We start from the raw sequence: 16,768 nt of genomic DNA, 5'->3' as shown, positions 1-16,768 counted from the left end.
AATACGAATAGTATTAAAAATTATTTATTTACCGACGTTGTTAACGCCCTAGCGATTTTAATCTAGCATTAAATGTTAAAAGCAAAGAAACCATTATTTGGTTAAAATAATTTAAATTACTCCATCAGAATGCTTTAACAAATTTTACTGGCATTGTGACAATATGTTGAACCCTGCACAAGTACATCAAGTTACCGTGTAAACATTATGAATACAAAAACAAATGTTATTCACCAATGTAGTTATTTCTGTGAGCATAAATACCCTAATAGGGTATGGGAGGGTGGTCCAATAAGGCATTATTTTATTCTAATGTAATTCTTTGATAATGTCGATGATATAATTTTAGTTACGAATAAAACATATAATTATAATCATTGTGTCCACAACAAGACCACTTTTTACATGGGTATTTATGTTCACATATATTTTTAGAACAATTAATACAATATGTTTCAAAGAGTGTGTGCATATTAAATATTGCTACATTTTATATTTAAAAAATGATGTGTTGTAAATCAGAAGCCTAGTGTGTAATAACTTCTGTTTTTGTTACTAACATTTTGGTCAAAAACAAAAAAATCTTTATGTATGTTTCATAACATAAGGCCTCAGGATAATACTTTTTCCGTTATTCTATCATCCCATTAAAATGGTTTAGTTTATCACTATTTTTGGACAATCATTATTCAGAAATGTGGCTTTAGTTATTGTTCAATCCATCCTACAAATCACCGCACCAAAATTGTGTAGAATAATACAAGCAATAGACAACAATCAGGCACCTCAAGCACTCATGAATAATCGTAATGCTACAAGACCTCAGCATGGTCTAATATGGTAATAATGAAGTTATATGAACTAGAAAATATAATCTTTTTTGCTTGGTAGTGCTGTAAATACAATTCTTCTGTCTTTTGTATATCTTTATGTAACATAAACATTTAAAGTATTATGGAGGATACTGACATGAAGCATTCACGTGTAAGGCTTAGAAATCAGCGTTTTTCTTCGGCTCACACGCGCAGAGCGGAACCGCACCACGCCTAGACTTAGGATAATGTAGGTAAATGACTGTTGCAGTATTCACAGCGCGTTTTATTTCCGCGGTGAACGTGATTATTTGCGGTTTCCACCTAATCGGCGGGCAAATAGTCGAATCGCGTTCGCCACGGCATTTCGGAAGTCGGTTGACGTGAAGTGTTTACAAATACAACAGCTATTCCGCTATCACGTGCGGCGGCAGAAGAAAAACGCTCCGTGATTTCTCACTCTATCACTTTATTAAAGACATTTTCTAGTCACTTCAGAGTCTCGGCGTTGCACTTAGTCCATTACTGAGTCTTCAACACTATCCTTAGTCGAGTTCGCCGGCGTTGCAGGCGTCTTCGTAGGTCTTGCCCTTTTGTTCAGGATCCAGTTTGATCATGTCGTCGATGCGGAGGATCGTGATGGCGGCTTCTGTGGCGAACTTCAGGGATTTAACCTTGGAGATGGCGGGCTCAAGGACACCTGCGGCGAGGTTGTCACGTAGTGTTCCTTCTGTTAGGTCCAGCCCTACCCATTTGAGGTTTGCGTGTTCTACCTGTAAGGGCAAGTTGTTCATTAAAAATATTATCTTTTTAAGGATTAAGGAGATTAAGTTAAAGACATGAATTTATTATTGTGATTATGCATTTATTGAAGTTGCTACTTTTGGAGTATTTAGGAAAGATAATTACAGTATTTTTTTACAAAACGAAATCTAAAATCGATACTGTAGCTAGTATGTAATCTTGCCCGTTTTTCCAAATAGGGTACGAACTGAGTACGCTACGTATTAAATTACTTTTATTATATTAATTTTTTAAGTGTGATGCGACATGACATGATAAGATATGGGATTAATATCTTCATTAAATACGTCATTTATGTGTGTACCTTTGTTTGCGAGGAGTTGTGGTAAGCGCGAAGCTTGGCGACCAGGTCGGTGGCGTCGCGCGCTGCATTCACCGCCAACGTCTTCGGGATCACCAGCAGCGATTGCGCGAATGCTGCTATCGCCAATTGCTCGCGGGAGCTCTGCAACCATAGTCATGGAACAGGTGAGTTCCACTCAACGACCATAACGACTTTGGTTATGCTGATTGGAATAGGTGAGTTCCACTTAACGATCGTAACGTTTGCATTAGTGCGGATCGTAAGCTTATTTTACTAGTTGGCTGATAAAAAATGAGCCTCTAGCATAGACTGACAAAAAGATGTGTTAATACTGAATGTTGATGGAAGACAACTGCAGTCTACACAGTTTCTGTCTATTGTGTAAATAGCCCCTTGGGAACTTAGTATATTATTGAAATACAGTATTAATTCCATCAACTGGTTTATTATGTATTCATTAAGAAACACACTTTGGCACCATTGGTTGATTAAAAATAAATAAGTTATACAGTTATAATTATTACTTAGGTAATTATTTAAGTTGTCTATTTAACACCTAATTGAGTCTGCTGGAACCAGAGTTTTAATGATTTTTGACCTATCTGTATTTTCATAATTTGAAAGTGTTGTATAGTCCGCGTAAAACTGCTTGTTCACTCTGAATATAGAAATAAATCGCGTCGCCATAGTAAACTGTATGACTACACCTAAGCGCAACAACTTCAGAGCGGACTATACACTTTTACTTTTCTTCATATTAAAAAACATTTTTTGTAGTTAGGCTACTCTGGTTCTAAAAGCCTCAATTTATGTATTAGCTAAATCGTATATTCGACTTTCTTCAGCTGTTGATATATTGATTGCTTGAAACTAGTAGAAACTAGCGGTAATTTGCGTTTTGAGAATTTTTCTCTATGTTATTCCACCTAACACTCACCAGTGTCGTAGCGAAGTTATCCAAGTATATCGACAGCGCGGCCTCCACTGCGCCACCACCAGGCACCAAACGGCCTGATTCCAGTACTCTTCGTACCGCGCACAGAGCGTCGTGGGCTGATCGTTCCATCTCATCGCAATAAGCGTCTGTCGGACCTCGGAGGATGATCGAGGCTGCTGTACGCGCTACAGGTCTGTAGCAAATAAATATAATAAATAACTAGCTGACCCGGCAAACATTGTATTGCCATATAAATAAAAAATGTTAAGGGTGAACAACCCTTATCACTTAGGGGTATGAAAAATAGATAGTAGCCGATTCTCAGACCTACTGAATATGCATATAAAATTTGGTGTAAATCGGTAAAGCCGTTTCGAAGGAGTATGGTAACTAATATTGTGACACGAGAATTTTATATATAAGCTTACAGACACACTAAGTTAAAAATTTGTTTCCTTTTAGTCAGTCTTTTTCAGTCTAAGAGTAGATTACTTATTGTGTAGTTGAATTACGAAACAATGGATATGCCACCCACATAATATTAAGTGGTTTTAGTGATGGTAAAGAAACTTAATGAATCTCTAAGAAGAATAAAATATTTTAGACCAATTTTTGCGAATTATAAAGTCATGGAAATAAATTGAAATAAAACGTATAAAATTCACAATATTTTTGTAAGACACATAAGTGATAAGAACAATAATTTACCCCTTAATCAAAATGAGTTCATCATCACAGATTTGTTCCTGAACGACTTCAGCTGCCTCGCCCATCATGCTGGGCTCAAACACTTCTTCACCTGAAACAATATAATATTTTCAACATCATAAATATATAATTATTACGATTAAAATATAGAGTTCTCCATTGGAAGTCTAATGGACACACATAAAATATAACATAAAGAAACACAAATAGTAAAATTACTATAATGAAATAATAAACAATAATGTATGTAAGGTATGAAATTACAGAGTTGCAAAAGTATGCTAGCTGATGATTAGTAAATTACCATCCATATTAGTCAATGACGTTAGGAAGGCCGCTCCCGTGGCTTTGGCGATCCTCTTGAGGTCCGCCTTCTTGCAGCGCCGCACGCCCATAGCGCCGGCCTCCACGAAGTACTTCAGGCACAAGTCATCAATACCGCCCGAGCAGAGGATCACATTAACACCGGTGGCCAGTATCTTCTGCAGGCGCTCCTTAGTGATGTCTAACTCGCGGGCGCGGATCGCTTCCAATTTCTCTGGGTCTGATACAAGTACCTGGGAAATTGAAGGATAAACATGTAAATATTAATTAAATTTAAATTATAAGGTTTTGGAAACATCTATTTGCCAACTAAAGAGCTGATGGTCTTCAAACATAGCAAAGAAAATAGGTTTATTTGTGTAAAACACATGTTAAACTTACTCCACCCTTGTCACATCGAAAATTAAAATGTAAAATACAGGGTGAATTTTTCAAATAGGCCTTCAGGGCCTAATCCGAAACTATAAAGATTAGCGAAAAATTCTGAAAGGAGTCACGAGGCCGATTTTGATAAAAACTAAAACTACATCATTAGTTTTTTAAAATAATCTTTTTCCCTAGCTGGGAATCATCAAGTTCACTTTGAAAAAAATTACACCCTCTATATTATTCGACTATCTGATAGTGTCTCTTATAAGGGTCAAATTATGGGAAGTAATGTTATGTGACAAATTAAAGGAAAAGGATTTTTTTTAAAGAAAATACGTATTTTTTCATACATTGGCATATTAATCTTTAAGGATTATACATAACATATGACTTAAAGACTTATGACTTAATATCCTTAAAGACTATACATAAGTCATAAAATCGAAGAATTTGTTGGTTAATCAACTAATTCTTCGATGTTATGACCATGACATGACATGACATGCTTCATATCTACAACACACAACAGAGTATGCAGTTCATAACTCACCTGAACACCAAGTTTCATCTTAGTCTTCTGCAGGGAGAAATCAAGACAGGCGATTTTGGCGTTGACAATCTTCTTGGGCATGGCTTGCGACGCGATAGTGCAGTTTAGGGCGTAGCCCTTCACTAGCACGCTCTCGCGGGCGCTCCGCCCGTGCGCCTTCAGAATGTTCACAGCTTTGATCGGGTAGATGGCGTTGCCTCTAGGGTCTAGGGTTTTGACTGCCTGTGCTGCGTCCACTATCATTTCGGAGAAGAAGTCTGCATCACTGTTTGTTTGTTGTTGAGGAAATTATGAAGAAATTGTTGTAAAATTTTCATAAATTAGAAACAGCAGGAAAAGCAATATTATAGCCTTTTTACGTATGGATATATGAATGACTCTTTAATAAAGTTAACAAAGGTAGAAGAATTTCAAAATTGTAATTTTGTAGACATTATTGATGTAACCAAGTTAATCCTAATGCTTATAACTTAATAAACAGAACATGGTTTGACTTGATGAACTTAAGACTTTTTAATTACAACTTCCTACATTATTATGTTTAAAATGTATTATATAATAAAATAAAAATATAATCAGTTTGAAAAGGATACGCTCCAATAAGCTTAGAAGACATTGTGGTCTTGGCAGCGTTGACGATGGAGGTCTTGCCGATCGACTCCACGGTAACTGTGAGGTTGTCCTGGATGTACTTCACTGCCTCCTTGCAGGCCAACCTGTACCCTGAGATTATGCTGGTGGGATGAATCTTGTTCTTTACAAGCTCATCTGCATTCTGTTGGAAAGATGTTTGTCATATAAATAAAATGTAGAACTCATAATGGATTGCAGCAATTTTGCTGGGATTTATATTTCTGCCTATTGCAACATTATTTGTGTATTATGTTTATTTACAGTTAAAAGATAGATTTTAAGCATGTCCCTAGGAGTAGCAATACATCTGCAATTAACTTTAAATAGGATCCCCTGTACTAGGTCACAGATATCCATTATATCAAGAACTATAGTGAGAAATTAATGTAATGGGCATTTAAATATTATAGCATCAGAATTTTATAAATTTTACAATTTTAGTAGCTTAACCCCCTCTCCCTTGTCAGCTAAAGTAAACAATAAAGACTCATCACTCCCCTTTAGTCATTTGTAACATTTGAATCATCCCTCATTTGATAGTCAATCCCAGTGGGTTTGTTAGTGAAATAGATAAAAGAATTTGGCAAACCTTCAAAAGCTCAGCAGCAATAATAACAACTGATGTGGTGCCATCTCCGACTTCCTCATCCTGCAGCTGGGCCAGCTCCACCAACACCTTTGCTGCTGGGTGCTCCACATCTAACATCCTGGGTGATATATGAACATATTATAAATATTATTCTATAAAAACCAATATATATACTGATTTTTGTCCATTTGTTCAGTAGTAAAAACAACTTATTCTAGTATTTTCGCAATTTAATTTTTTTTGTTGGTAAATCATTTTTATCTACGAACCCAGTACAGGATCCCTTGCACCTTGTTATTACAATTTTATTGTACTTGAATCAATAAAACAATTTTATTTTTATTGTATTTATTATTATTTACCTTGTTTATTGTGAAATACCATTCTTTATAAGAATTATAGCATGTAGAACCTATTATTTTAAAGTCAGCATAACTATTTTTTTACATGTTTTTCTTTATTGTATGTAAGACATCAAGGAAGTATAAAAATAATGTTTAGAATAAGGTCCTTACTTGAGAATGGTAGCACCATCGTTTGTGACTGTGACATCACCAATATCATCCACAAGCATCTTATCCAGCCCCACGGGTCCCAGGGAGCTCTTCACTATGTTGGCGATGGCAGAAGCTGCACTCACTGTTTAAACATATTAAAGGTTTCTTTAGTTTCACTTAATTAGTTATCCACAAAAGCTTTTACATGCTACATACATTAGATCTTAAGTAAATGTTGATATATGCATGCTTAAATGAATCTATCAGGTGAACTGTAAGCTCATTTGCTATTCTAGTCTTTTAAAAAAATAATATTGATCAAATAATTTGACACCATTGGTTTGAAATATTTTTTGCAATTTTCATTATCTACCATACATTCTATACATCTACATAAAGACCAAAGTTTTCATTTCTATTTTTCACTGCATGATTATTTTGAAGCACTGTTTTCTGTAACCTTTAGCAAAACAATGAAAGATGATAAATCAGACTCTTTACAAAATTTATTTTTAAACAACAGTAATCTACAAACTCTTCAGATGGGCCACTTTGAGCTGATGATAAATAAACTTTATCATTGCTTCACTCTAAGAAATTATTCCATAAGCCTGCAGTTGAAGAAAAAAAAAAATATGTACATCTTAGTACTAAAATGAGATACATAATACAAAGTTGTCTATTCATTTCTTTGTATCAAACGTTATAGTGCTGTCCATTAATATTCCTATGTAAAGCTGTCAGCGTATTTTAGTTTTATACTTTTCCATACAGGTGTTGGTCATTAACATAATCGTATTATAGTGATTCAAGCATCGTATAGGTTATTTTTATGAATACAATTTAAATGCTGCCTATAAGACTAATTTAGCTACAATAACTTAAATTTTACTATATTTCAGGGCATTTATGACAGGTATCGTGATAAATGAAAGAGATTTTGTGCGAATATTTACAAAAATCGAAACCGTATGAGGCAATGCATGTGATCTACCGGGGCAAGACTTGCGTGGGTAAAACTTAGTGAACCATTACCATTTTGGCTTCTTACTGGCGCTCCCGAGAATCTTGTCCCTGCGATGGTCAACGGTGCTGCAAGTGTCGACATTTTTATTGAAAAATTAACACAGAAACCGTGAAATAAACGCTCGTCACACTTTTTTGATTCTGGAAGAAAGAACTGTGTTGCCAATGTGCAAAAGACGATGACACATGCTTTGTTTATTGCCAGTTACTAAAAAGTTCTTTGTGCCAGTTATAAAATGATTTTGTTTTATTGTCAGTTAATTTTTGTATTTATTTAACAAAATGAACCTTTTTGGTTACAAGTATTAATATTTGGTTGTAACTTGTAAGACTGATTGTAAGTAATAGGTTAGAAAGCGGTGTGCACTCCCTTGGAAACATAAATTACTAAGGATTAAATCAATGAACACCTTAGGATTAATCATAGATCATAAACATAGATCTCTAATTTAGCTGGTCGTATTTTATCGTAACGTCTTATATAATAGTTGGAAGTTACACCTCATAATTTACTGGAGACGTTCGAAAGGGGCTATATTTATTAATTCATTAATTTCCAACAAAAAAAAAAATGAAGCGAAAAAATTTTTTCGATCGTAAAGCACTCTCTGATGCTTCGCATCATGAGTCGTGCAAAACAGAAAAAGAAAATTTATAATTTGACTGCCGGATGGGGATTTTAAAGAAAAATAAAGACGCTTTAATCTTTTAAAATAAACGATTTATTAATATTTAAAGAGTTAGATCAAGGATTCCGTCCATCTTAACTAATCTGTCCAATAATGAATGTACCTACCGATACTGTACTGGTCTTGTACTGGTCTGCATTGCTTCGCGATTGAGTAGAAGAACACTAAGATAGCGGCTGGTTAGTTCCTAGAATGGAATAAGTATGCAGGACTGTGCCAGGTGACGATGTTCTTGTCCAACTGTTGCCCTCCAAATGGTGGTTACGCTACTTTGCCCGTTCTTCGGAGTGGTATACGGGTATAATTCATTTTGCAAAGAACTTCTCTAACCAAGCAAGATATTTATATGCAGGTCCTATCTACAATACTCAATAGTACCTCTGACTCTTATATTAAGAGAAGATTAATAACTTCTATTGCTAAAATGTTAATAAGAGTCACATCTTGCCCTCGTAAATAAGTTTATTACTATATTTTATGATTATTAACTTCTTCCGGTTGTAATATAAATTAAGTTAAGCTATCTAATTATTGTTTCTCACAAACCCATGGCTGGGCATGCGGTTCTATTCCACAAACTGGATTGTGATCAAACTGAGAATCGAACATCTATTGTGATTTTTTTTATAATATAAGAGTAGCAGACGAACATGCAGTCTACCTGATCCTAAGTAGCTAATGAGTTCCACGGACATCTGTAATCAACACCAAATAAGATTAGATTTAGATAGTCAGCCCTAAACGTGTCACTACTCTTGAGGACTAAGCTGGAATGCATCGGAAAAGTATGTCTACCTTACTACACTCTTCGAATCAGAACATAACACTGTTAAACACTAACCTATTGGGTGTTTCGTGGTTCAAACTTCTTAGAAATCGCTTATCGCTTTAAGTGTAGTTATTGTATATATTAGGTAACTAATATGGTAAAGAAGTAGATAGATGTATTTAAAGGTATTGCATATAATTATTCTGAATTGTTATCGCCATATGATTTATGTTATCAGTTACTTTGCTTAAACTATGCTTTTGGGTTTTATGATATTTAAAAAGGTTATAAATTTATGATGTTGAATGTGCAAAAGCTACCAATATTTTTACACATATTCGCAATATGCTTAATATTACGTTAAACGTTTATCACTCAGCGGCCGTATCGAAGGAAAAGCAGTAAATCGGCGTTATAAACTGTTATACTAGGGGAAGTTATGTTTATCTTTACCGCACCAGTTTTATATCCCATACGGTTCGTGACAAACGACGCTAATAAATGCCAGCGATGCCACCATGAAGTTCCAACGTTCATTGGAATGCCCTGCAGCGTGCCGCATCTATAGCACGGCGTAATCTCGTTTTCTCCTACCGATAAGGTTCGAGAGCAAAACAAATGGAGGGTAGTTCCGCGCGTGCGCCAGCCTGACGCACGCACGCGCTCCGTGCCGCCGCGTCAGTCGCGCGCTGGCCGTCGTCGCGCCCGTAACTCGCCGTACACCCATCCCGCGCCACCACCACGCGATAAATGGCGCCCAAACTGGGACCTCGCTCCCACGGGTAAGTCATATCATCACTCACTTTCGTTAGTACAGTTCGTAACCTATACGCACGTATCCTCATATTCGCGGTCCACGCAGCATCCGCGGGTTGTGGGCGTGGTAACGGGACGGAGCGAACGTCCTCCGCGTATCGAGCCGCCTGATAAGAATGCTGCTACTGTCAACAAACTGTTACATTACTTATATAAACTGTTTAATACAGAAATGAAGAGCCATCTCTGTGTGCTTATCGATTTTCCTTTTCCGAAGATTGCGTCCGAGATACAGTTATGTATGCTGTCGCAGTGTCTAAGATTCAGCTGCATGCAGATCTTGATAACTCGTGTTGGCCTTTACGTTCGGGACACAGTTCTTTCTGGAAATTAGCCGTCCGGAGGCATTAATATGTCATTTGTTCGCTCCTTCTGCCTCCTATCCGCGAATCTATTTTTAAATGGTTAGCTTTGAAGGTTCGCTATGGATTCGTATTTAATATCGCCTTGACTTTAGATTTATATTGGCTTAATATAGGTTAAGTGGTTTTAAATGACTGGCACAGATGCTTAATTTGAAATTCTGCTGAATCACGTTGACTTATACGTAAATACGGTTACTGAGAACGTCAACACGCAGTCGCGAATTTGGTTATGCTGAAATTATCTGTCTTGCACAAAAATAAGTTCAATGTTCGAGGTCTTTGCCCTGCAGTTTTGTCATTTATATTGGAGTTTATTATATTGAGCAATGAACGGTTTCATTCAATCTGAATTTCTAAACAAATGCGATAGAAAAGTGATTGGTATTGTTCGATCCACTTTACTGAATAGCTTTTACATAAAATGATATAAACTGTGTACAATGAGTACTAATAACAGATAATAAATGCTAGCTTTAGTTGTACTGAGAAATATCTTAAAAGGAACGCAATTAGGTAAATTGTTTGCCTGTACTGAGCCATTGTGCTTATTATTTTAAGAAAATATTATGAAAGAATTTCTCATTGACTAAAGACATTTCCTTCTTCATATTTCTTTCATAGTTTTTTGCGTGAATACTCCCGATTTGTCAAGAATTGTTATTTTATAAAAAAGGCCATCAATTATAATTGTTTTCATCCGTTTTTTTAACTTAGCTAAGCATCTCTGCAATTTACAAAACTGAACAGGACTTCGTAACATACCGGAAGTCGATCACAGAAGTTCACAAGCCTTGCTTCTTCTGACGGCTAAGATGGTGGCCTCGTGTGTACCTAAATTAGCTGGCATCCACACTATCCACGGAAACGATGAACTGCTTCATGCTAACCATATATGTGGCGGAAAAACGTAAAACATACTTAATTAAAGTAAATAAATATGGGAATAGATATATGTTACTACAATACAACTGACTTAACTCACTCGTATGAATTTTTTTTTTATAATAGGGAGTAGCAGACGAGCATGCAGTCCACCTGATGGTAAGTGGCTACTGCCGCCCATGGACATCTGTAATCAACCCCAGATAGGATTACATATTCCTATCTGAGGTCGGCCTCAGATGCGCCGCTACCCCTGAGGACTAAGATGGAACGCCTCATAAAAGTCTGTCTCCCTTACCACACCCTTCAAACGGAACACAGCAGCGCCTAACACTGCTGTTATTAGGTAAAAATAGGTGTGGCGGTGGTGCCGCCGGAGTCGAACCACAAAGTGTTCTACCACTATTTTATGGGCAGAATTTAGTGGGGAGTAGTTTTAGTGTTCTTAAGTCATAACTATTCCATGTCATGGTACAAAAATGTCGAAATACTGTTACCATGTTTCTGTAACGCAACTGAAAGTCGACCAAAATGGGGAATTTCACAGAGAGCAACAATTTTTGACAAAGACAAAATTTCTTTCTAACTGCATCATCAACATTCTGACAGGGAGCGTGACTTCTTAGTAATTTCTTCCCTTCTCTTCTTCTTAGCAAAATATTAATTAGTCCATATATCATAGGATACAGGCGCCATCTGCACGAATCTTTGACCGCCCTTTCCATGTTACAAGTGCCTACTATGTATAATTAATGATTTGAGTTGTATAACCCGATTTACACTGGAACAACGTGGCTTCGGCCACTGGCCACCCTTAGTATCAGGGAGGGCAAAAGGTGCATAATTGATTTCGCTGTACAGCTGGTTAGTTGTTTTAAATCATTGGTGTAAGATTCTATGTCTTGCCATTTATTGATTATTGCAGTTGAATTTTTAGATGAAATCACGTGAGAATAGAATCTTTGATTATGTTTAAGAATTTAGTTTATTTTCATTCAAAATGGGGTGACTTGGTAGGTCTTTGTTGTCAGCCCGTGACTGTTCCACAGCTGGGCACGGGTTTATGCTATAGTCTACCACGTTGGCTAAGCGCGAACTGGTAGAAATCACACACTTTTGGAACTTATTTTTAAAATTTCTTGGGTGTGTAGATTTTCTACATGTGTTGCTATACCGTCATAGCAAGTGATCATTAATTTGCACTTAATACGCACATAACTTAAAAATCAGAGGTGCGTGGCTGCGGTTTAAACCACGGATCGCCCGATTGAGATGCCGAGTCTCAAACACAACCCTGATAGGGTTGTTTTTTTTAATTGGTAGATGATAATTGTTGTTTAGCAAAATCATACACGTCTGTGTGTGCGACACCCACATTTATATCACTATGGGATGTAAGCTTATCTATTTACTGGAGGCAAATTTATTGACAAGCAAGAAAATAAGTTCCAATATTCATTGTATCGTTTTTTCATAGACTTTCACTTTTATCGGCGTGAAAGCCCCGCGTGGGAAGGCTGTGCAGACGCTACAGGCGGAAAATAAAGTGAAATTAAGGCTGAAAGTTTAATAAAAAGCGTTTAGCCGACGCGTTTTTATAACAAAATATTCTTGCTCGACCTTTAATAAGATATTAAATGTACGTTTAGGAAAAGTAGGTTAGGTGCGTCTTAAGACAGTATGGCAACTGTTTTGTCTTTTAGAAGCCGTTCTGACTACTTAATTGTGTCAAGGGAAAAGTCAATGATTAAAATAATGAGAAGTATTACGCCTTTTTACCTTGAACACCTTTTAAATCGGGTCTACAAGCCATGTATGTAGGAACAATATAAGGTACAAATATTTGTGGAATCACTAAAAATTTTAGTACGTATAGAATTAATCTCACGAATAAAACTTAGGTAAATTTAAGTAGAAGACGACCATAAACTATAATCATAACCATAAGCGTTTAGAAGGTGGTAGAACCCTTTGTGGTTCGACCCCGGCGGCACCACCGCTACACCTATTTCTACCTAATAACAGCAATGTTAGGCGCTGCTGTGTTCCGGTTTGAAGGGTGTGGTAAGGGAGACAGACTTTTCCGAGGCGTTCCAGCTTAGTCCTCAGGGGTAGCGTCGCATCTGTGGCCGACCTTAGGTAGGAATATCTAATCCTATCTGGGGTTGATTACAGATGTCCATGGGCGGCAGTAGCCACTTCCCATCAGGTGGACTGCATGCTCGTCTGCTACTCTTATATTATAAAAAAAAGCGTATGTAAAATTGATCATCACTGACCAATAGGACAAGAGCCTCACTTGAGGTTGGCTACAATTTCACAACCAGAAGATTGTAGGGACAATACAGAACATAGCCGTCTTAAGACTTAATTTAGCTTTCACAATTATTGATAGTGGTTTCCCTGCAGTCGAACCATGTAGGATTCTACTACCTCTAGAACATCGTTTTGTAGTGTGTCAACACTGTTCAACAGTGACGAAAAATATTGTAAGAAAATTTACATCTCTTGTAAGGTACAAAGCTTATATATATGATGTTTTAAAGCTGTTTAAAGTGTATCGAAGAACATCTGGTCATAATGATAGACAATGGACTAAACTCATAATCCAAGAGTTTCGTTCTATAACAACGATTATGTAGTTATTGTATCAGGCGTTTATTTCCGGAAATCCATGCTATTAAGTTAAGATTGATACTACTTCGCAACAATCCGCTACAAATATGTATGAAGGTATATATTTTAAACCATGCAGTATGGTATCCAACCCTTGGATTGGAATGTTGGATATCATTATAAAATGCATGCATTAGGTTGACAGCGTCACATAATGATTAACCGTCGTAGAGTACCCTGATGATGCTCCATTTTGGAGCGAAACATCAAAGCATCATAATCATCAAAGCACTGATTTGTGTTTTGTAATTTTATGGAACCAATTTATATTAGTTACGTGAATTGAAAATGATAAGTGAATTGAGTTGCAGGCAAGCGCAGGCCCGGGTTACTGGAAAACAAGCTGAATTTCGCCTGAAACAGGCTTTGTCCCACGGGACCATGTCCGGATATGCCGGGTTATTGAATTTTCAGCTTTCAGTAAAACTGTTTTCTGATGTGCTGCTGTGATACAAAGGATGTTTTAGGAAAATATTACAGTTTTTTGTTGGTTACAGGAAAATTGTTTTTTAAGCAAAGATAAAGAATTTGAGTCGTAAAAAATGTTCTAATTTATCACGCAACCTTATCCGCAAAGTTTCTTGTGTTGTGAAACAATGATAGATTTACTATATGTAAAAAAATCGATTGGCTTAATGTAAAAAGATGTTAAGCTTGAAGTTTGTAGAATCATTGGTGATTTACGAGTACATAGCGGCATCACCATTAAATTAAATCAAATTCTAGTTTTACGTTTATGCGACATAAATCCAACTTTTTATTTGTCTGTTACCCACATTCTTGAAAAAATACTCAAAAATCGAATACTAAAGTATCATATAATTATGAGATTTTATTGAAACAGAAATATTTGTTTTGTAATTTTTATTTTTCATTGTCGTTAAAAATGTTCTAGAATCTCTAACTATAAAAAACTAATGCTTTTCGTAGCAAATTCGTAGCACAGCGTAGTCCGTTAATTCCTTATTCGTATAAGTTATTTTTTTACTTTATATAAGGACTCTAAGGGCAGTCTTGATCTTGAGTGGTTAATGGGCTGCATCACCCAACGGTTCTCAAAGTCATATAACTATTACACATATAACAACAACCTTAGAATACGAGGTAATACCTTATCTTGCGTGATATGTAGTCCACCCATAGATAAGTATAGATATCTCACCGCCTTGTAATTGAAGGAAGCCATTAAATGGCTTAAACGGCAGACAATTCTGTCAGCTATTTAATGGCTGTCATGGTGTAATTTACGCAGAACAATGCCGACATGCGCAGTTAATTAGTGCAACACGAAATCGAAAAAAAAGTACGGAGAAATAACGTTCCATTTCGTAAATGATATAAAAACTACATTTGTTTAATATTTTTCAAACACGAAAATAGATGAGAGTGACAATTTCAATTGTCAAAACTGGTTACATTTTCTTGTTAGGAGTGAGTAATCTTAACTAATCTATGAGTCACCTGATAAAAAATGGCCTCTACTCTTCTGGTTACATATAAGTTTAGGTCTTACCTGAGGTCTGTGACAGATGCGTGGTTACCCCTGAGGAATAAGTTGGAGTGCCTCGGAAAAGCATGTTCCCCTTACCACTACTTGTAATTCCTTACCTTACCACCCTTCCCGATTGATCTTGACCTTTAAACCGAAACTCAGGAGCATAAACTGTTTTCATAGGGTAGAAATAGCTACAAGACCAATTCTGTCTGAAACAACTAAGTTATGTCTTGTTTTTGCAAACAATCAAGCTTCGGTTATTGGGACATGTCAAGTCTTTGAGCCTAACTGAATTTTGAATCCGCAGAGATTGACCCGCTTTGCCGTGTAGGAAATTCTCTCTGGTTGATTGACAGTTGTTAGGAAATATACCGATATTAAAACAAATTTTTGCTATGCTAGTCTGGTATATTTTTGGAATAAAATTCCGTATTATATGGTATCGATGAACGCAAAGAATTTAAATCTTATTAGAAGAACCCTTGGCGTTTTGACTTGGGAGGTTCCATCGCCACATTTATTTCTGACTAGCTGACCCGGCAAACTTTGTACCGCCTCAATATCTATTTATCAAATATATATTTCATATAAAATATAGCCTATGTTACTAGTGGATAATGTAGCTTTCGAATGGTGAAAGAATTTTTAAAATCGGTCCAGTAGTTTTTGAGCCTTTTCATTACAACCAAACAAAGTTTTCCTCTTTATAATATTAGTGTAGATAAATAACATCAGTGTTAGCAGGTACTGGTTTAAAGGTTGTGGCAAGAGAAAGATTTATACGAAGCTTTCCAACTTACTCTGCGTTGATACGTCTCAGGACAAAGATGTTCACCTCGTACGAAAGTTATCTTTAAGAAATAATTTAAAATACTTTATCCATCATAACCGCTTTACAAAATTCTTCATATTAGAATATAATATTTTATTTCTAAATTAGATAGTATGAAGGCAGCTAATCCTTGAGGAGTACTTTGGTTTAAGAACTACTTCAAGAAAAAAAGGTCAGATTACCTGTATATAACATCAATATCAGTTACAAGTTACTAAGATGATCCTAAATGTATTTCTTAGCCATAATGTGTAAATTTCCTTCCGATTTCAGTAAATTCGAGGGTGAATTTTGCAATGTAACGGTCGAACTATCAACCATCTTTGATTGAACATCAGTTCGGAGCGGATAGTTGATAGTTATGTGGTGTTCGTGAACGGACATCACTTAACTATATATTGAAAGATAGAAGCAGGTTCGAGCATACCACCACTATACCTATTTCTAGCGTACAGCGCTTTGGTTAAATCTACTATAAAATTAACTTTATGTAAAAAAGCTTATTATAATGTAAATCAGTACCTAAATGATAAATCCGTATGGTATGACAACTCCAGCTCCAACATCAAAAATTAATTATATGTACCACTATGTAAAATTGTATATTATTTACTCTTTAAAAGATGCAAATATGCACAGGAGTTTCTTGCGCCGCTTCTTCTCCATAGCGAAATACCTTCCGAAGCGGTGG

The 16,768-nt window shown here is 36.2% G+C and overlaps 2 protein-coding genes across 6 annotated transcripts in view; one reads left to right on the top strand and one right to left on the bottom strand.

The window, feature by feature from the left end:
* Window positions 1-8: 8 nt before the first annotated feature.
* CCT1 (chaperonin containing TCP1 subunit 1) lies at window positions 9-7,735 on the bottom strand. Its single transcript, XM_073093824.1, has 10 exons — window positions 7,563-7,735; window positions 6,546-6,669; window positions 6,031-6,148; window positions 5,402-5,583; window positions 4,809-5,073; window positions 3,870-4,122; window positions 3,566-3,656; window positions 2,858-3,050; window positions 1,921-2,061; window positions 9-1,585 (listed from the first exon to the last, which is right to left on the bottom strand). Exons 1-10 carry the CDS (start codon window positions 7,633-7,635, stop codon window positions 1,358-1,360), a joined length of 1,668 nt encoding a protein of 555 aa, XP_072949925.1. The 5' UTR covers window positions 7,636-7,735; the 3' UTR covers window positions 9-1,357.
* A 1,938-nt stretch (window positions 7,736-9,673) lies between these two features.
* The window catches only part of LOC140757921 (CUB domain-containing protein 2), a 134,497-nt gene continuing 127,402 nt past the window's right edge, over window positions 9,674-16,768 (top strand). For 4 of the 5 annotated variants that reach the window (XM_073093820.1, XM_073093818.1, XM_073093821.1 and 1 more), the window contains exon 1: window positions 9,674-9,793. The gene's annotated coding sequence lies outside the window, so the exon portion shown is untranslated. The remainder of the gene's footprint in view (window positions 9,794-16,768) is intronic. The other variant, XM_073093822.1, reaches the window with a different exon arrangement.

This window comes from Epargyreus clarus, unplaced genomic scaffold (genome assembly GCF_041222505.1).
Source record: "Epargyreus clarus isolate Ecla_fem2 unplaced genomic scaffold, WU_Ecla_fem_2.2 ptg000005l, whole genome shotgun sequence".
Lineage (NCBI taxonomy): Eukaryota > Metazoa > Arthropoda > Insecta > Lepidoptera > Hesperiidae > Epargyreus > Epargyreus clarus.
Note: the sequence above shows the minus strand (reverse complement) of the source record. Positions and strands in the feature narration are given on the sequence as shown.